Source organism: Sphaerodactylus townsendi, linkage group LG12, assembly GCF_021028975.2.
Source record: "Sphaerodactylus townsendi isolate TG3544 linkage group LG12, MPM_Stown_v2.3, whole genome shotgun sequence".
NCBI lineage: Eukaryota > Metazoa > Chordata > Lepidosauria > Squamata > Sphaerodactylidae > Sphaerodactylus > Sphaerodactylus townsendi.
The window spans coordinates 31,701,811-31,722,195 of NC_059436.1; the positions used below are offsets into that span (position 1 = coordinate 31,701,811).

At 42.6% G+C, this 20,385-nt stretch overlaps 1 protein-coding gene across 1 annotated transcript in view; it reads left to right on the forward strand.

The window, feature by feature from the left end:
* The window catches only part of XPO7 (exportin 7), a 63,606-nt gene that overhangs the window by 31,957 nt on the left and 11,264 nt on the right, over positions 1-20,385 (forward strand). Inside the window, exons 7-18 of the mRNA XM_048512508.1 lie at positions 1,210-1,375; positions 4,989-5,062; positions 6,303-6,422; positions 7,370-7,516; positions 8,914-9,086; positions 9,438-9,631; positions 10,340-10,445; positions 12,615-12,750; positions 13,489-13,562; positions 14,348-14,428; positions 15,982-16,045; positions 19,993-20,101. Of these exons, the coding sequence (XP_048368465.1) occupies positions 1,210-1,375; positions 4,989-5,062; positions 6,303-6,422; positions 7,370-7,516; positions 8,914-9,086; positions 9,438-9,631; positions 10,340-10,445; positions 12,615-12,750; positions 13,489-13,562; positions 14,348-14,428; positions 15,982-16,045; positions 19,993-20,101 (1,444 nt within the window). The remainder of the gene's footprint in view (positions 1-1,209; positions 1,376-4,988; positions 5,063-6,302; positions 6,423-7,369; positions 7,517-8,913; positions 9,087-9,437; positions 9,632-10,339; positions 10,446-12,614; positions 12,751-13,488; positions 13,563-14,347; positions 14,429-15,981; positions 16,046-19,992; positions 20,102-20,385) is intronic.

Sequence of the window (20,385 nt, forward strand, 5' to 3'; positions counted from 1 at the left end):
TCAATGAACTAAGGAGAAGTCACTGGATTTAACATCCTCATATTGTGTATCTGAAGCCTCATATGTCAAAGAAATGCATATGTGAGATAAGACAATTACCCAGACGGGGGTAAGCAACTCCCCTCCTCCATATATGTGTGTATTTATTGAACGTTGATATACTACTTGTAGCTGTACTTGAAAAGGCTTCCAATATATGCATAGAGTGCAGTAATACAAATATTAAAATAGCATCAGAAGTCACAGAAATAGATCTAAAAATAGACTAAGGAGAAACCTCCACATCCAGAGATGGTAAACCTCTGAATGCGAGTGGTAAGGATAACACAAGTCCCTGTGCCCTGTCTGTTGGCCCTCCAGAGCAACTAGTTGTACACTGTATAAAACAGGATGCTGGTCTAGATGGACCACTGGTCTGATCTAGTAGGACTCTTCTTATGTTCTTACCTGCAGCCTGAAACAACAGACAGTGTGTTGAAATTTTAATCATTATGCCCCTTTTTTCCAGTGGTCTGAAGAGTCTTGTACAGTTTTTCCCAACTTTTCAGTGGAGGCCAAAGCAACTAAAACTCAGCAAACTCCCTTCCCAAAAAAAAAAAAAAAAAAGCACTGCTTAAATAAAACAGCCTTGTACAGAGTGTTTTAGTTTGTTTCTCACAACTAACTAGAGAAAGTACTGAATCTACCACCTCTGGTAGGCTATTCCAGAGGATGGGTTCCATCATCAGAAAAATGCTAAAGATCAAATGGAGGCCAAAGCAGCTGCTGGGAGAGGCAGGCTTTTAAATATGAGTCCGAGTTAATAACGTGCTTCGGAGGTTAAGACCAGTACCCAAAGGGTGCTCTTGTTCTGAAAGAGAATGACAGAAACAGCAACTGTGTGGAGCTAGTTTATGAGAGAGCCAATAAGGCTTAAAGACTTTCCTTATCTTGCGTAAGGTTTTGTGTAATTAGTTTGGACAATAATAAAAAGTTGGGATTGGTGGCAAACAAGCCAGCCAAAGTGCCTCATTGGGGCGGAGGGGAGTGTGGTACGCAATACTTTATTGTGTAGCTGTTTATACTCAGAGATCAGATTCATTGTGTTACGATGCTTGTGGTAGGAGAACCTTGAGGTAGAGTCATGTCAGTACGGAGTCCGTTCCTGTTAGGTTGTGCTGATGTCTTCCAGACCTGTTACCTTTGTGCCTGTTCTTTTTCTTTTGGTAGGCTTCAGGGAAGAACCTGAACTTGAATGATGAAAGCCAGCATGGCCTCCTCATGCAGCTCCTGAAGCTCACACACAATTGCCTGAACTTTGATTTCATTGGTACTTCAACAGATGAATCCTCGGATGACCTCTGCACAGTGCAGATCCCAACCAGCTGGCGATCAGGTAAGGTTACTGGTTTTGTGTAGCTTTTGGACTTAGTGAAATTCTGGGCTGCAGCAAAAGGAGTGTAGCATCTAGATCAAGGTCTGCAACCTGCGGCTTTCCAGATGTTCATGGACTACAATTTCCATCAGCGCCATGCTGGTAGGGGCTGATGGGATTTGTAGTCCATGAACATCTGGAGAGCTGCAGTTTGCATACCCCATTCAAGGGAAGTAATAGTGATACTCTGTACTGCATTGGTCAGATCTCACCCGAAATACTGTGAAAAACTCAGATTCTGCACCGGGCTCCATTTTCCCTAGCTACGCCTCTGATGTGTCCAGGGGAGGGTGACCAAAATGGCAAAAGGTCTGGAATCTGTGCCCTGTTAGCAGAGACTTAGGGAGCTGGGTATATTTAGTCTTGGTTAAGAGAAGGTTAAGGGGTGACACAATAGCCATGTTTAAATATTTGAAGGGATGTCATGTTGAAGATGGAGCAAGCTTATTTTCTGCTGCTTCATTGACTAGGAGATGAAGTAATGAAGTCAAACTATGAGATAAAAGATTCCACCTAAACATTGGGAAGCACTTCCTGATGGTAAAGGCTGTTCAACAGTGGAATATACTGCCTCGGAGAGTGGTGGAATCTCCTTCTTGGGAGGTTTTTAAACAGAGGCTGGGTGGCCATCTGTCAGGGGAGCTTTGATTGTATATTCCTGTATGGCAGGGGGTTGGACTGGATGGCCCTTATGGTCTCTTTTATGATTCCAAGTAAGTGACATCAGGTGGTTGGGATTCCAACTGATTTGTTGCCTTAGTTACAGGTTTCTCTTTTATGTAAGCCTCATACAAACCGTGGGTGCTCTGTTATGCCATATTCCCATTCTGCAACCTGTGGCTAAGAGTAGGAGAAGTGAGCTGAGAAGCTGAGATACTTCTTCACCCACAATTCATGAGATGGTCTTAGGCAAGCTGTTATTCTCATATCTGTGCAGTATGGAGATAATGTGCATTTGTCTTACAAGGTGGTTGTAACAGTTACTGAGACATTATTCATGAAGCAGGTGAATATTCAGGAGTGTTTTTATACCTGTTTACATGAAAGGAAGACCAGGTTGCCTTAAACATGCTTACAAATTACAAGTATATAATATAATAAAATAAAATACTTCTTTTGGGGGGTCACTTTACCGTCACAGTTATCTTTCTTTCAGATAAATACAATAAATTCTAAGTAGTAATATAGTGTGGCAGCTGTTGGGTCTCCTGAGAAGGGTCACCTGTGCTGCTCGGGGGACTTCCATTGGGCTGGACTTTGAGACGGGAAAACTTGCAGGAACAGCTTAGGGCCCAGCATCTGGAAGAGGGAAGTGAGTGTAGTGGCTGGCATCTGGAACAATCATCTCTGCCAACTGATAGTCCCAGCTTCTCAGTGTTCCGTCCGCTCCTAAGCAGATGGTGCAACATTTGGTGAAGCTTATTTTATTATGTAAAACAACAACAAAGAAAAAATGGCACATCTCGTAAATTGGTTTCAGTTTAAAAAGTGTAACAGATTTGAATTATAAACCACTTTGGGAGTCCATCTGGCTGACAAACAGAGTATAAATACATCAAATAGGCAATAAAATATGTTACAAGGTTAGGATGTTTAGGCTACTGCTCAGTCTAGGCAAGAGACAAGTGTTTTACTGATCTTAAATGGCAGCCTAGGGTAGGGTGGGATAAGACCTTAACCAGAAACCAAGTACAATTGTTGACTGACACAACTGCTTGTATGTCATCTTTCTGTAGTCTAGAGGTAATTTTCTTCTGGTTTGCCTCGGTATGTTTCTTTTATTCTTCAGCAGCCACTAGCTTTAAATATGTGTAAATTCTGAAACATCTGTGCCTTCCAATGACATCCTCCCTCCCTCCCTCCCTCCCTGCTTAAATAGGGAATTGCAAATAGCCAGAAATGTAATGACTGGTTTTGCTTTGTTTTACTTGTTCCAATTGAATTGATAGATTACATTATTTTCCAATATTCTGTTTTCCTTAAGGGCCATTATTGTATCATAGTGAGCTTAATATGGATAACAGGTATGGGAAAGAGGATTTCCTTAGTGAAGGATAATTACAGTCATAGAGTTGGAAGAGACCACAAGGGCCATCCAGTCTAACCTTCTGCCATGCCGGAACACACAATTAAAGCACTCCTGACAGATGGCCATCCAGCCTCTGTTTAAAAAACTCCAACAAGGAGTCCCCACCACTCTCCCAGACAGCGTATTCTGCTGTCACATAGCCCTTACTGTCAGGAAATTCTTCCTAATGTTTAGGTGGGTTTTTTAGAAGGCATGTAACTTTGGAAGGAAATACCATGGAAGACGTTCAGACATTGAAGAAATTATCAATAGAACACCTTAACAATAAACACAGAACAATTAACAATAGTAAGTAGTATTTCATAGGTGGGCATAATTGATTCAATGGACACGTTTTATGTCATAATGTCTTATAGAATTTAAATTGTTAAAGTACTTAAAAGAGTGAAGATTTGCTTATTTTATGCACTGAAATACAGCTACATTTTGAAGGTCTTTTGTGGATTTGTTGAGTCGATTTTTCAGTGCGTTCAAAGAAAGGAATCACCTATTTAGGAAGTTGGGTGGGTAGGATAGTCTGTCAATAATTTTGAAAAGAAATTTTGCCCATATTCAAGAGCTCCCAAATCTTAAGAAAATGTGTTGATTCTTTTTAAAGAAACAGTAATGAGAAATAGGAACATTTGATCTAGGTATCAGCTACATTCCATGCAATTAATGTTTTGTGAGGGGGGAGGGGCTGAAAATTAATAACTTGCATTATCCAGTTGGCAAAGGAGGGGGAATTATTTTTCTCCATTCACCCCCCACCACCCCATTGCAGACCTACTCACTTTATTCCTATGTCTTGTTCTTGAGTGTTTCCAGACCTCAGGAGCAGTGTTTTGCAGGACTGATTGAGTTGGAGCAGAAGGCAGGAAAGTCTTAATCTGCAAGCTTGGTTGATACAAGCCAGTATTTTAAGGGCATGATTCTGTTGAAAGTTTTTGGACTTATGTTGTCTAATTAATGCTTGGTTTATATGGGATTGATTACAGCTGCTTGTATGCTGCTGCAACATACAATAAAGGCCACCAAGCTGCCCACTGGTGGTAGGATTTGCATTTCTATTTCAGTGGGTTTTGAACCCACTTTCTTCATTTTGGTATGTCATACCTTAGGCAGGGCTTTATTTTTGTCTGTTGGCATTGTTTTCCAATTCTGTGATCCTAGTCCTATGGCATTATTTATTGGATAGCTTATTCAATTTGATCAATTTTTGAAATATTTTTGCAAGCTACTTTGAACAAGAAAGGACAGCTATAAGTGGAGTAAGCAAATAAAATTGAATATTGCATTTTAACAGAGCATTTTCCCATTGGCTTATTGGTTATCAGCATGAGGGAGTCAGTTTGGAGAAGAACTTGTTCCTTGCATTAACACTTTTCCATACTGAGCAGAATTTCAGACATGAATTTGTGACAAATGTTGGCATGAATCATATTTCCTGAGTATTCTTTGTCATGTGATGGAATTCATAATGATGTATTACTTTTCTTTTTTCAGCATTTTTAGATTCTTCAACCCTACAGCTATTTTTTGACCTCTACCATTCCATCCCTCCTACGTTTTCACCATTGGTAAGTGTGGCATTTCTAATATTAGGCATTCACCCAAAATTCTGCTTTGTGAGATTTACAAGTGGCGTAACTGGGCGCCATATTGGTATCAGGATTTCACTTGCATGCATAAACCATAAAATTGGCCGGCTGTGTATTTCCCTTTTCTTCCCACAACTTGTATTCTGCCATACAGTGTGGACTTCCATATGCATTTTTTTATGTTAACCAGAAGTAATTATATTAATCCAAACCATGAAATACAGAGGTCACAACTGTGAGTTAACAATTAAAAAGTTGGGAAAACTCAGCAGTCTCCTTCCCAGCAAATAACTGCTTCAACTTTTGCACAGATTTATAAATATCAAGAGAAAACCTGCGAGGAGTCATTTAAAAATTAGAGAAACAAGATTTTTTTTTCCAGTTTGTCTAGTAAAAAAAAACAGGGTGTGAGGATGGGCTGAAAATGTTATGAAATATTTTCTATCTTAGAATGCTAGAACAAATGCTTTTCACAGTGACGTTAAATTTTTTGCTTCAGTTATCCTTTATTCTCTTATTAAGCTGCCTAATAATTATGCAACATAATCTGAAGTATTAGATGATTTCAGTTCCTGAGATATGTAGAATTTCAAACCCTGTTTCAGATTCCCCCATATTTAGCTGCATGTGAAGGAAACTGTTTAGAGTTTTTAAAATATTTGTGGCTTTTCAACCATAATGCAGTAAAATCTATTGATGGGGATCCAATATTGCTGTAGCAATGATGGGACATTTTTAACTGTATCTGACCATTGAAGGAATAGATGCACCAAACCAACAAACAAACTTAATGTGTGAAAAAACAGAGAAACCATACAAAACTTTCCTTTCTTGAAGTCCATAAAATGCAGGTGTCAGGTTTCTAATTATAAAAAAGTTGAGATGTAATATTTTGCAAAATGCATCTAAAGAGAGTATTTTAAAAACTATTTTCCCACCTGGAACAAATCTTACATACGGTAAGGATGCACAGTTTGCTGTTCTGTCATATATGAAGCAGTACAATATGGTTAACTGAGTTGTGCATAATGCATTTTAAGTTCTTTAGAGTGGTAAAGTTTAGGTCTGATGATGAATAAATCCTGTCTGTATCCCCTCCACAGTTATCCCCGAAAAGGTCTTCCATAGCTTCAAAATATCTGGGAATGTTGTATGTTGAGTTTTGTCACAGGCTTTTTCATACCATGTGTCATCTGGTTCTTCACCTTTTTTTTTGTAGGTCTTATCATGTCTAGTGCAAATAGCTTCTGTCCGTAGATCCCTGTTTAACAATGCAGAAAGAGCAAAGTTCCTGTCTCATCTCGTTGATGGTGTTAAGCGAATACTGGAAAACCCCCAAGTGAGTCGTGTCAAAATTTGTAGTGGAAATTGGCTTGTGTGCTTTCTAACAAAGTGCTCTGAAACGCCTCCATCGAAATACAAGAAGTAGAGGAGAGCAGGAAAAGAGCCCCCAAAAACTGAGCTTATAAATTTTGGAGTACCCGTCACACCACCCTAGAAAAAAAAGGGTGGATAGCGAGAGCATGCAAGGCTGATAATTTTGTGCTGAATCAGTTAACTCTTGCACTAAGTCTCCATGAATTCTGTGTCAAGAAAAGCTACCTGATGCATTTTGTATAAACCATAAGTTTATACAAACATATAACTTGTTAAATGTCATGTAATATAAGTGTCCTGCAATACATTAGGAAGGTAGATGACGTTGATATTGGAAGTTCTCTCCCCCCACCCCCACCCCCCAAACCCGCAGAAATATCAGCAGGCATTGTTCATACTTGCTAAATGCTAACTTGCTAAATGCTAGAATTGTATTCCCGGTGCAGAGTAACTTTGAGTGTCATTGCTATGATTTATCTAACGTATCCCTATCACATGTATGGCTTGGTCCATGATGGTTGGGGCAATACTGATGCTATAGAACAAGTTAGAGTTTGAGTTGTCAAGCTTTTCATTTGCTCATGAATTAGAATTATGCAGTACTTGATGGAGTCTGTCAGAGCACTGAAACCACAGGGGGTAAATGTAGTTATGTGCACCTTTTTTGGAGTTCTGTGCATTAAACACTACAAACTGGTTAGATGAGCTTCGGCCAGTATCCCAGATGTACATCAGGAAATGTTCCTGTAGTGTTTTCATGTAGAGATTTACCAAGCAACTTACAGGAGATCTCAAATAAAACCCATGCTCAGAAATTTCTGCAGTCTCAAGTTGGGAGGATTTCTGATTCCACTGCAGAAAGCCATTCAGGCTTGGTGGCCTTACAATATCTTCTATTCGCTTCTTCAGAGCTTGTCAGATCCAAACAACTACCATGAGTTCTGTCGGCTTCTGGCCCGACTTAAAAGCAATTACCAGCTGGGGGAGCTGGTGAAAGTGGAAAATTACCCGGAAGTCATCCGCCTCATCGCCAACTTTACAGTGACCAGCCTACAGGTGGGAAGCTGAACTGTTCACTTCATTTTGCTGCTGAGGAGAGGGGAGGGAGGAATAGAGAGATCTTGCTGCATGGGGCAGCACCCATTACCCTGCTAACTTTAACCTAATCATTTAGGAATTGGGAAGAGGGATTATGCAATCTATAATCACATTTCAGAGCAGTAGTCCTGTTCAGTCAGTGGGTATATATAACTGGGTCTAGTGATTAAGAGCAGGTGGATTCTAATCAAACCGGGTTTGATTCCCCATTCCTCCTCCTGAGTGGCAGGGGCTTATCTGGTGAACTGAACGTATTTCCACAGTCCTACATTCCTGCTGGGTGACCTTGGGCTAGTCACAGTTCTTCAGAACTCTCTCAGCCCCACCTACCTCAGAAGTTGTCTGTTGTTGAGAGAGAAAAGGAAAAGAGCTTCTAAGCCACCTTGAGTCTCCTTACAGGTGAGAAAGGTGGGGTATAAATCCAAACTCTTCCTCTTCTTCTTTCAATAACAGAAGTTTTGTTCTTTATTTTACAAAATGGAGTGCAAATGGAGGAACTGTGCAGCATTCTTACTCTATAATTGTGGGAAGGAGTGAGAACAGTTAAAACCTAAACGTCTGAGCAGGTGTTTCACTTTAGAAGCACCAATATCATCTACTAGTCTCTTCGGTAGTTCTCATTTTATTAGTCACACATTCTCTGCAAAAACTACCCCCCAAAAGACCTCCTGCTTCCATATGAACCAGCTCAGTGATTGCTCTCTTCTGCAGAAGCTTTGCTCCATGTGCCCCCTTTATTTGAAATAAGGTGGGTGGCCACATGAGACCAAGCTCTCTCTGGGGTGGCATCTTGACTATGGAACACCCTCTCCACAGGTATTCAATCGACACTAATTTGACTATGTTTTGTGTTCAAGCCTTGATATCTTTATTTACTCAGGTCTTGTGTTTATTGTGTTTTACTTAAGTTCTGGGTTCCTGATGATTTTTAATGTGAGTTTTTATTCTCTAGATGTTACTATTTGAGTTTTACTGTTTTATTATCTCCCACAGCTAGTGATATTTTACTACTCCTAATGTATTGTTTATCGGATGTCCCCTCTTGTTGACTGCCCTGTCTTTCACTGTGTAATCCACCTAGAGTCTCAATGAGAAAGGTGGACTAATTATGTAAATAAAATAAGTAACGTTACTTAATGGGGGGGAGTTACTTTTTATTTGGTTCTGTTTCAATATTTGTATCGCTGCTACAAGTATTCTTTTTATATTGATCTTTATTGCTGCTGTGCAGTGTTGGCAGGGGGTAGAAGTGCCTGAAACAGAGTGAAGAGCAAACTCCTGCCATGGCAGCAGTTGGCAAACGTGAAAGCAGCCTTCAGCAGAGTTGAGCGGCTTCATTCTTTTTGTTTTTCCAGCACTGGGAATTTGCTCCGAACAGCGTTCACTATCTCCTAAGTCTGTGGCAGCGGTTAGCAGCGTCTGTCCCTTACGTCAAAGCAACAGAGCCACACATGCTGGAGACATACACACCTGAAGTCACCAAAGCGTACATCACCTCTAGGCTGGAATCTGTGCACATCATATTGAGGTAGAGGCTAAGAAACCAGCTGGCTTCAGCTGTAGGAGAGCACTTAGTGCTCATATGTCTTCCCTCTTTCCTTTGGTCCAAGTATTTTTGGAAGTAAAGAGGTTGTACCAGAAGGAACTGTTAGGAGACTTCCTGATATTTCACAAATGCTGCCAGCACTCCCAATTATAGCAGAAAATCCACAGCACTCTCAAGCAGAGAGCACATGACTTGGGGACCTGTAGTAAAGCTTGTGGGGTTGGGGGAAACAGGAGAGAGGAGCCTACTTATCTATGCTTAGGGGGAAATGGGGCTATTCAGTCTGCTATAGGCCATTTTTATCTTCAGTGTTGCTGCTTCTTTCATACCCAGAGACGGCTTGGAAGATCCTCTGGATGACACGGGCCTAGTGCAACAGCAGCTAGACCAGCTATCCACCATTGGTCGCTGTGAATATGAGAAGACCTGTGCTCTCCTCGTGCAGCTGTTCGATCAATCAGCCCAGACCTACCAGGAGCTGCTACAGAGCGCGACAGCCATCCCTGTGGATGTAGCAGTGCAGGAAGGTGTGTGTTTAAAGAGCTGCCACAGCATAGCTGTGCTATCAAAACAGAAGGCGGCCAGATTGGGATGAGTCATGGGCACTGCTTTTGAGACAGCAGCCAGCCACAAGGGCTTTTCACAGTTCTGTATTAATGTGTAGTGAATCTGGGAGCTTAGTTCTTGTTCTGCTTGGATTGTAACTGTTTTAAACATAGTGGAAAATAAGATATAAATTTGCCTTACTGCAAATTGAAGAGAGGTGTAGAACAAGCATCTTAAACAATGCTATGAAATTGTTTCTTCCAAAAATTAGGAAGCACGAGGCAAGCTTGGTAGAGCTTCAGTAGGAACGTGGTGACCAGTTTTGTCTGCTGTCCTGTTTTGTATCATTTCTAATAAGTTTGTTGAGAAGGGCAACAGGAACGGTCAAGGACTTTAGCGTGTAAGAAATCAGAGAAACTGGCAGGTTGGGTTTAGTGTAGAGATCAAGGGGAGAATGGGAAATTTGAACCTATTTGGGTATTAATTGAAGTTGCTGTGACAGCTTGTCAAAAGCAACTGTGGGAGGGAATAGAAGCAGCAAATGGCTCTCCTTCCCTTCACATCCAGCCCTTCTCAGCAGATGGTGTAACTTATCCTTTCCACTGCTGATGTGAAGTCTTCTAGGCCGTCGTCTTAGTTTTCAGTGAATAACTTCTGTGGAACTGGCCTCTGGCCTCTTCTGCTTTCAGGACGTTTGACGTGGCTTGTCTACATCATTGGGGCTGTGATCGGTGGCCGAGTATCATTTGCCAGCACGGATGAGCAGGATGCAATGGACGGCGAGCTGGTTTGTCGGTAGGAACCACTGTATTCCTGGACTCGTCATGAGCGTTTCGCTTGTACCAGGCACTCTTTCTCTCCAAGCCAAAAGCTCTTGATTGGGTTTAGATTCCAACATCCTGAGAATCTCCTTTCAGTTAAAAGCATGTCTTTGATGCCTTTGATTGTGGTGTAGATGATCCTGAAAGTACACGACCAGTGCCTGGGCACCCTTAGAGCCAGGGGAAGCCGAAAATAGCTCCCATGACTAGTAAAACCAGAATAAGTTAAACAGAATAAAAAGGGAATTTGCACAATTTATGGTTGCAGAATTCCACTTTGCTTGACTTTTTTATACACTTTAATGTGTACCGTACATTCAGCCTTCTTCTAACTGAACTTAGCCTTGAGGGATTGTAATATTAAACCACTTTCTGATCCTTCACAGGAGTTTCATGCCAACTTTTCCTCTGGAGGTTAATTTTGCCCACTACACTGGGTTGGATCCAGCAGGAGACTGGAAGCAGTTGGCAGATCAGATCTTTCCTAGCCTTCACCTTATTGCCATAAAACTCCTCTCTGAGGACTAGGAGAGCCCTTCAAACAAAATGTCTCACAGGATAGGACAGGGGCAGGAATAAGGGGGAATCAAGTAAAATTACTTTGCCCTTCTTCCTCTCCTGATGTAAGCCACTAGTGGAAGAATGTTTCCTCTTCGTTGCTACGGCACCTTATCCTGCAGCACATTTTGTTAGAAGATCCTAGGAGAGCAGCATCAGAACAAACAGCAGGTTACTCCAGGAGATAACAATCCACTCCAACTCTTCCACTGATGGCATGGCCATAAAACCTTCCTCATCAGTCAAAAGCCTGGTAGTCCTCCTTATCTGCAGAGACCTTGGAGTCCTCCTTATCTATCAGTGTTGCACACAGTGAGAGTGGCCTTTTTCCATCTTCGACAGGCCAAGCAGCTGGCCCTTTAACTTATCCCGCTTAGATCTAGCCACAGTGATCCATTCAGCAGTCACCTCCAGGCTGGATTATTGTCAATCTCTCTACGCAGGCCAGCCATTGAGGCTGATCTGAAAACTAAAACTGGTCCAGAATGTGGCTGCAAGACTCCTCACTGGAACTACGTGGTCTCGGGCCTTGCTTGGTCTGGGTCCCTCATATCTTCTAAACCGCATCTCCATGTATTGCCTGAGGAGGACGTTGTGGTCCTCTAACAGTAACCTTCTGGTAGTCCCTGACCCTAAGGATGTTCGGTTGCCCTCAACCAGAGCTAGGGCTTTTCGGCCCTGGCTCCAGCCTGGTGGAACTCTCTGTCAGCTGACACCAGGGCCCTGCAAGACCTTAAGCAGTTCCACAGGGCCTACAAGACGGAGATGCTCCACCAGGCCTTTGGTTGAGGCCTCCCGCTGTCTCTGTTTCATCTTCTGGACTCCCAATTCACAAGAAGCATATTTATCATTCATGTTTTATATTGATTGTTGATGCCTACCTCTTTTGTCTTTGGCTTTGCCAAATTTGCTCTGTCGCCATCTTGGCCTTTTGTGGTTTTAGCATTAGTGATTTATATTTTTGTGTTGTCATGGTTTAAACTCTGTAAGCCGCCTCGAGCCCAACCCTGGTTGGGAAGGGCAGGATTCAACAGAAATAAATAATAATGATAATTTTTTTCCAATACATTGGGGAAAAAGCATCCTTTTATTCATTTTGAGCATTTAAAATTTCACACAGAGCAGTATCTGTAGCCCTTTAAGCCTTCCTTTCTTCCTCAGACAGATATTTATTTATTTTATTTATTTATTTATTAAACTTTTATACCGCCCCATCCTCTAGGGGCTCTGGGCGGTAGGGTAATGTTCATTGAGGAGTTTCGAGCCTGCAAGAAGTGCAGTTGTCTGCAGTTGTCTGGAAGTCCAGCCAAGGGTTCCCTCTGTGCCTCATTGATTCTTACAATTATGCACTTCAAAGTGTGGCAGCCGAGCTGAAGAGCTGGTAGTTAGACACTAGTGAGCCAGAGCAAAGCCTGTCACAGTTTCAACCATCCCTGAAATCAAGCCTCTTTCAAGGTCATGGATTGCCTGACCTGGTGTGTGGTACTTGCCAGCAACACTGCGCTTTCTTGCTCTCTTGACCTGCTTTTGCAATGGCTTCACCTTTAATCTCTGGATTTGTTGCCTTGTCCTCCTCCCTTCTCAGGGTTCTTCAGCTCATGAACCTGACGGACTCGCGTCTTGCTCAGGCAGGCAACGAGAAGCTGGAGCTTGCCATGCTGAGCTTCTTCGAGCAGTTTCGGAAGATCTACATTGGAGACCAGGTGCAGAAATCCTCAAAGGTAAGTCCTCTTGTTGCAGGGGTATGCCATTCCTTCTCATAGCTGAAATATTGTCACACTTTCTTGTATTATGACCTCGTTCCTTGTAGGCAGTGAAATCCTCAGTTTCGTATTGTTGCTTTGTAATGTTGTGGACTTTGACAAATAACCAAAGCTACTGCCAGTGCAAGATATGCATGCTACTGTGTTTCCCGTTCCAACCCTAGAATTCGAAACCTGCCAATTTTGCAGGTAACGTTCCCTCCTTTGTGGTGACCACTTGAAGAGCACCTTTAGTTACAGCTCAAATGAAGGTCACTTTCTCCACCGGAAATGCCAAGGCAGCAGCCAAAGCAGGGGCCAAAAGACAAACAGATGAAATAGGAAGGGTTTAAGACCCTTAGGCCCTTTCTGCATATGCAGAATAATGCACTTTCAATCCACTTTCAACGTACTTTGCAGCTGTGCAGAATAACAAAATCCCCTTGCAAACAGTTGTGGAAGTGGATTGAACGTGCCTTATTCTGTGTGTGCGATTATCCTTCTCTAAGGAAGATTCTCCTTCTCTGAGGAAGGGGCTTTAGAGAAAAAGGGTTCTGTTGCCCAGCTGGCAGGTAGTTCCTTGTTAGAATGCTGATCAGAGCATATTAGTGTCTGTGTGTTACCTCAAGGAGAGTGGCACAAATGATAGGATTTTGCGGGAGAAATGTCACATCCCGTTGATTTCTTTTCCACTTGCTTTTTATCTTCCACTTGTAGCTGTACCGCCGTCTCTCAGAGGTCCTGGGGCTGAATGATGAGACCATGGTCTTGAGTGTCTTCATCGGGAAAATGTAAGTCCCGCTGGAACTCGTCCAAATTGTGTTTGAAAGCCTACACCTCCAAAACGAATGCCTCTCTACAGAGCCCAGAGTTCATATGCCAGTTGGTTGATCCGCTCTGGAGACAATCACTCATAGAGGTCTACTAGCTACCCCACCATAAAAAAAGGTTTCTCTTTTCAGTGATTATATTGCCTGATGGGGGAGAAATGTAAGGCCAGCTTCATTATGAATGCTGATCATCTTCAAAGATGATACTAAATGGAGGGCGGCTGTTGGCAAAATTTCCTTCCCCAGTAGCATTGCATAGTACTACATAGTTAAAGGGCTACCTTCTTGGAAACTTGGTCTGGGTTGAACACTCCAAGTGTGCTCTCGGTCTTGTAAGCACTGCGTTACCCCTCCTTCCCCCATCTAAAACCCGTCACTGTGTGTCATGAGGCTCATGGCTGCAGGCGTGGCTACACAAGGGCTATTAGAATTCCGCAGCTGGTGGTGGAAGGTGCTGAACTGCAGAGGTTTGTGTGGTCACTGCCGCAGAATTCTCTTGCCCTTGCTGCAGAAATCAGCCCTGCAGTGCCACAGAATTCCAAAGGCCTCAGTTTGGGCCAGTGTAGCTTTGGGACCCAAGTAGTGAAGATTATCTGAAGGATAATTTTCTAGTCGTCCAAATGTAAGTACAGTGGCTTTATGCTAGCATTTTGTGACTTTTGTTGTTTGTGACTTTGGGGGAGGATGGAGAAGAGTACAAAGAAAGTAGCCTCTCCCAAGTGTCTTTTTTTTTCTCCTCCCTGTAGCATCACCAACTTAAAATACTGGGGACGGTGTGAGCCTATTACTTCCAAGACACTCCAGCTCCTCAACGACCTCTCCATTGGATATCCTTTTTAGCGAATCTCACAAACTCGGAGCAACGTTAACGTAGTCATTCTAAGCTGTTCCCCCACATCACAGATTCACATCCTGTGTTGCCATCACAGAGGCACTTCAAGGGCCAGAGCCCCTTTGCTTCCCATTATTGCCCATTTTGAACTTGTTTCCTTGACCTGAGTCAAAATTACCTTTCTCTGTACCCCAAGCAGCTGTACAAAGTTGGCATTTCCCAGTTTGCAGCTGCGAATTCCAGACTATTCCATAATTGCTTTTATCGTTAAACGCTTTGCTAGGCAGCAAGAAGATCCAGGGGTAGCACATAACTGATTTGGCTCCCTTTGGAGGAGAAGTCATTGCATATGTGTGGCATTTGTGTATGTGTAGGTAAAGCAAGTACTGCTAGTAGAACACAGGGAGGCAAAGACTCTTTTCAAGGCAGCAAGTTTGCTACCCCACTTCGGACCTTGCCCAAAAGAGAAAAAACCCCTAGCATACTTTAGCCAATTCACCATGGTATCTGTCTGCTTAAAAACTCAAGCTACTGTTTCTTCACACTGAAGACACATCTAACCCCTTCCTTCACTTGGTAGGGGTGGGGAGGAATTGTCTCCAACTCCTGATGAGCATGTCAGTAAACCTGTCAGAGACTTGTCTCCTAGTGATTGATACTTACTGAGAGAATCTCACCGTTCATTAAGAAACAACCAATCTTTTACCATTCACACTGGCTCCTCAGCACGTCACTTTAGGCAAAGCAGATAGGATAGATCCATTCACAAGAACAAGACTTGCAAATGTAGCCATGGTTTCCTAAGCAGGTACTTAAGGATGTTGAAGACCAGACACAGAAAAGTCCATTCAGTTTGTTTTTATTCATTTATAGAATTATGAATGTGGGAAGAATACTAGGACAGGATGCAATCTTTTTTAAAGAAAGAACTATAGGTTTGGAAGGCAGCTCCAAGGCCTTCAATTCTAGCACTCTCCCCAAAGCCTGGATAGCACATGACAGTACAGACAAATCTAGGCAGTCCTAACCACAAATAACAAGCAGGCATGAATAAACAATAAAATAAAATTTGAAATAACTCTAATCAGTGCCTGAGGCTGCACGCAGCAGGAGGAAGACGAAAATCCATTGCTGGGTGCCTAATCAGCCTGATTTGTGTAAATAAAAGCCCAGCCTGTTTATTTCTTCATAGTAATATAAAAACCAATAGTATTAATATGTGTTTGTATATTATTAATAATCCTTGCCATTCTGAAAATGCATATATTATTCATTGACCCTAAAGCAGTTGCATGGCAAAGAATGCTCCGGTTCATGGTCTATCTCAACCATGTCTTTTGATAGCAGCTGGGGATAGAAGCTTGCAGATCTAGGCAGTCCCTGATGCCTGTGAAGATTCCTTCCAATTGACAGATTGTCATTTGCAATTATTGGCAATTATTTCTGTATAAAGAATCCTGCCTCTGGTAACCTCTCATGCTTCCAAAGTGCTCTAAAAGGCTGGTGATTGGCTGGGCAGTTTTGCTCTTTCCTTAACCCCCTTTCTACATACAGCAGCGTAAGGAAACTGGTGAAGCTGAGCGCTGTGCAGTTCATGCTGAACAATCACACAGTAAGTGGTTTCTCCATCCTTCAGAACATTCTCCCAGAAGCAGTCCCTGAGCAGTCACTGGCTCTTCATCGGAGAGAATTTTCATTTCCTGCACTTGCTTTCAATCCTGATAGTTTGTGTCTTCTAGGAAGGCTTCTTTTTGGTGCTGTGTTGTTCCTTGTTTTTGTATTGTTGTCATTGTTTGTGTGATGTTCTTCTGCCACCACTGAGTTACGACTTCTCTTTGCTTCTGCTGGTCTTGTGAGGAAATCGGAATGGAGACCAAAGGGACAACATTGTTCAAGAAAGGTGTAAAGTGTGGCCCCAGATTGGCCCTTAGTGATTGCCAAATGGAATTGCTTTTCAAGATTTCTAGAAGCCTTGCAGAGTTTTTGTGTTCGTTTTTGTTTTGTTTTATCTTGGGCAAAACATGGCATCCTCTAATCAGGCAGGGTTTGCCCCCCAAAGCCATGCAACATCAAAGCATATGCGCTTTACTTATCATAAAGTACTATTTTTTTACCTGTGAGTTTTTTAATGACTTAAGCTTCTAAATTAATATTTTGGATGAGGTCACAGGAGTTGCTGACCTACAGAAGTTGTTACTAACCTGCCTGTCCACCCATACCTATGTTAGGCTGTTAAGGGACGATGATGGCCTGAGAAAGAGAATCAACTTTGTTCCAGTTTAGAAAAACTTTCCTTTGGACATAGTTACCTGCACTTGATGCTTTCATGCTTCAGGTGACTAGGCAAACGGTGGTTTACAAGATCACTCTAAATACTAAAATAGTGTGCATGTGAAAATCTTTTAAATAAATGATCCTTCTGGAGAAAAATATCTCTCCTCAGAACCTTGAGGAGAACCACGTTTACAGATCCCGAGAATTTCTGCTTCTTATACTTAGGTTATGTCTAAGAATTGTCTACTGATTAGATGCTGATTCCACCTTTTTAAAAGTACCTTTGTTATGGCCACAGACTCAGATGGACATGACTGCTGCCACTTTTGGGCATACCTTGCTTATGAACTTGTGTAATTGGTCCACAAACCTTGGAGCAGTTTTATAGGAGGGGGTGTTAATTGGTTACAGACGCCACGGCTCAGGTCCCAAATGACTTCTGTGCTGAACAAACCAATCCGTTCAGTCTTACTCTTGCTCCTCACACCCGTGCCTTCAAACGCTGCAGCTCCAGTGCCTTGACTATTACCACAATTTTGATTTTGAGCCTTCAGAATCTAAGCATTGTCATCCCTCCTCTTTGGAGCTGGAGAACATGACAAAGCACTGGCTGCCTGAGCTCCAGACAGAGGTATAGTTGCTCCCTCCTCTGCAGCCACTCATTTTTATTACTGTTCATCACCAAGATCATAGACAGGAGCCAGAGACGCCAGAAACCTTTATAACCCTGACACGGACTACTACTTCAAAGGCTAGCTAGTTCTTCATCTTTTGAATCTGCTTGATGGCTAGTTCTGCCAGAGATACCCTCCCACTCTCAGACCACCCTTGATGGATTAGCATCTGTCTAGGTGTCAAGCTTTGGGGGTTCAAGAGGATAGGCAGCTCAAATGCACTTCTCAAGAGATCCATCTAATTTTACTGCACAGACTTAAATCTGTCCAGTGGCGCTGCCCACCTCAGGGTAAATCTCAGCCCATCCCTTGCTTTTGAATGTATCCAAAATCCTGTCTGCAATCTTTTTCTTGTGATTTAGGGACCTCCAGTGGATGAAGCTGGGCTGTTGCGATCTTTTTGTTATACTTGTGACTGCTACCCAAATGAGTACCAAGAATCTTGATTTAATGGCTGAAAACCATAGCCATGGGATGACCAGCCTCCACACCAAGCTATCCTCAGTGGTGCTTTTCTTCATGTTGGAAAGGCAGCATAGCTTGTCTTTATGATTTGGAAGCACTACCTGTTTTTCATATCTTTTCATCATCCATAAGAGATGGAAACCTGTTATGCTGAGCCTGGATCTCTGAATGGGCAACCAAAAATCTGGCCTCATTGCTGATGATCTCAAGCTCTATGTAGAGCAGCTTAGCTGGTTGGCCGTTTCATTGTGCCAGACTGAGAGCCAGCATGGCATAGTAGTTGAAAGCAGCAGATTCTAATCTGGAGGACCAGGTTCGATTCACATAAAGCCTGCTGGGTGCCCTTGGGGCCAATCACAGTTCTCTCAGAACTATGGCTCAACGTCCAGACTGGTTCCATTGCATACTTACAAAGGCATGCCTGCCTTCACTCCATTGCTCTCACCTTTTAAGTTAAAACCAGAATCTAGAAAGTGCCATTTGAGGGTCTCTTCAGCACCAACTGATAATACCTGCAGCATGTCCAAAAATGGAAATGTGCTGGTCACTCCATGGGACCCTTTCCATAGTGTTTCTGTGGCTCTTGTCAGTGCGAACCCTACCGTTCCCCCAAATGACCGGTCTTCAGCATGCAGATCCTGCTGTGCAACAGTGTCGGCCTACTGTTACTACCAGTGCCTCCCAAACATGGCAGGTGCCTTCATCAATACCTAGAGCAGCGGTGGCGAACTTATGGCATGGGTGCCAGAGGTGGCACTCAGAGCCCTTTCTGTGGGCACGCATGCACAGAGTTCATCATGTGGGGGGGGCAAAAAATCACCCACACACACACCCTAGGCTGGCCTGGGCATGATCCTTTACCTGGGAGTAAGCTCGGTTGCTGGCAATGGGGCTTGCTTCTGAGTAAACCCTCCTAGTGTCGTGATTCACCCATTTGAAGCGTTGCACGGTTGCTTCACCAAGCTTACTCCCGAGTAACACACACCTTGAAGCAAACTGTTTTTTCTAAACTAAAACCTTAGCATTCAGGTTAAATTGCCATGTTGGCACTTTGCGATAAATAAGTGGGTTTTGGGTTGCAATTTGGGCACTCAGTCTTGAAAAGGTTCACCATCACTGCCCTAGAGTTTTTTGTGGTCCACATAGCTGAAGCTATGAGACAGGACTGTCCAGGTGGTCACAGACCATGTGGCTGTGGAACATAACATGAACAAAGAGAGGAGCAAGCTCACAAACCCTCTCTCATGTTTTCTGCCATCAATTCATGAAGTGCCCCATCATACCATTAGCAACATCTGACCTTCACCTGCTTTGCCTCAAGACTGCTTTTCTGGTCCCTATAACTTCATTGAGACTAGCTCCCAGCCTCTGTGCACTTCAACCCAGTCCAGCTGTATAGGGCTGTTCATTGTCCTGACGTTACATTACTACTGAAAATGGTTTGCAAATTTCTCCTGAACCAAGGGCTAATTTACCAGTCTTTCCTACGCCTATCCATAGACTTGCATAACAACATCCTCCTCAAATTGGGTGGCCCCCCAAAATTCATTCATTGTTTTGCTCATGGGCAGAATCCCAGTTTTCTAACCACATGAATGACCACTCAGAGAACATCTGTTAGAAGTGAGCAACTTGTTCTCATTTTTAGATCTAAAGAATTTTAAATTATGCCTAAAATATTAGCCTTAGATAAAAAGATGTTACTTGGAGCATCATAAATACTGTATTAGTACATAGAGGTGCAGTGTTTGCATTTTATTTACAACCACCGCACACACACCCTGGCAAAAAAACAACACCCTTGCAACCTCGGAATTTCAGAAGTTTGTTCACAGTACTAAAATTTTGTGAAAGATAACTCACGTGCAGAAAGTATGAGAGTATCAGCCTGTATTTTGCATTTGTGGTTGTTCCAAAGCCAGTGTTGATATAAGCAAGATATGCTTCTGACTTAGATGCCAACTGCCCCACTGTCCCAACTTATTGGTTTATTTTGTAATTAGGATGTTGTGGGTTTTCTGCCAAAACTTCAGGAGAAAATGCTAGTGGAACATGGCCATACAACCCGGAAAACCCACAATACCCTAGTGATTCCTCCATGAAAGCCTTCAACAGTACTTTGTAATGATTGTTGTTCTTTTGACAGAGCGAGCACTTTTCTTTCTTGGGTATTAACAATCAGTCCAACTTGAGTGATATGAGATGTCGGACAACTTTCTATACTGCACTGGGGCGCCTCCTCATGGTGGACCTAGGTATTACATGCTATTATTATATACCAAAACAAATTGCAGAACTCTCAACGTTCTAATTGTATATTTCCAAACAGGGATAGATGCAGCTTAACTGGTGATTTTTTTTTTCAGGGTAGGTTTAAGCAGTATTTTTGGCCTAGTTGTCCAGAAAATGCAGCAGTTACATCTGCAAAGGTGTTGGTGTTCTAGCAAACAAAAAGGGCGCAAGAAACATCAATATAAAACAGTACTATTTTTCATTGCAGTCACTTAAGAATATGATTGCAGTGGATGGAAATGATGTC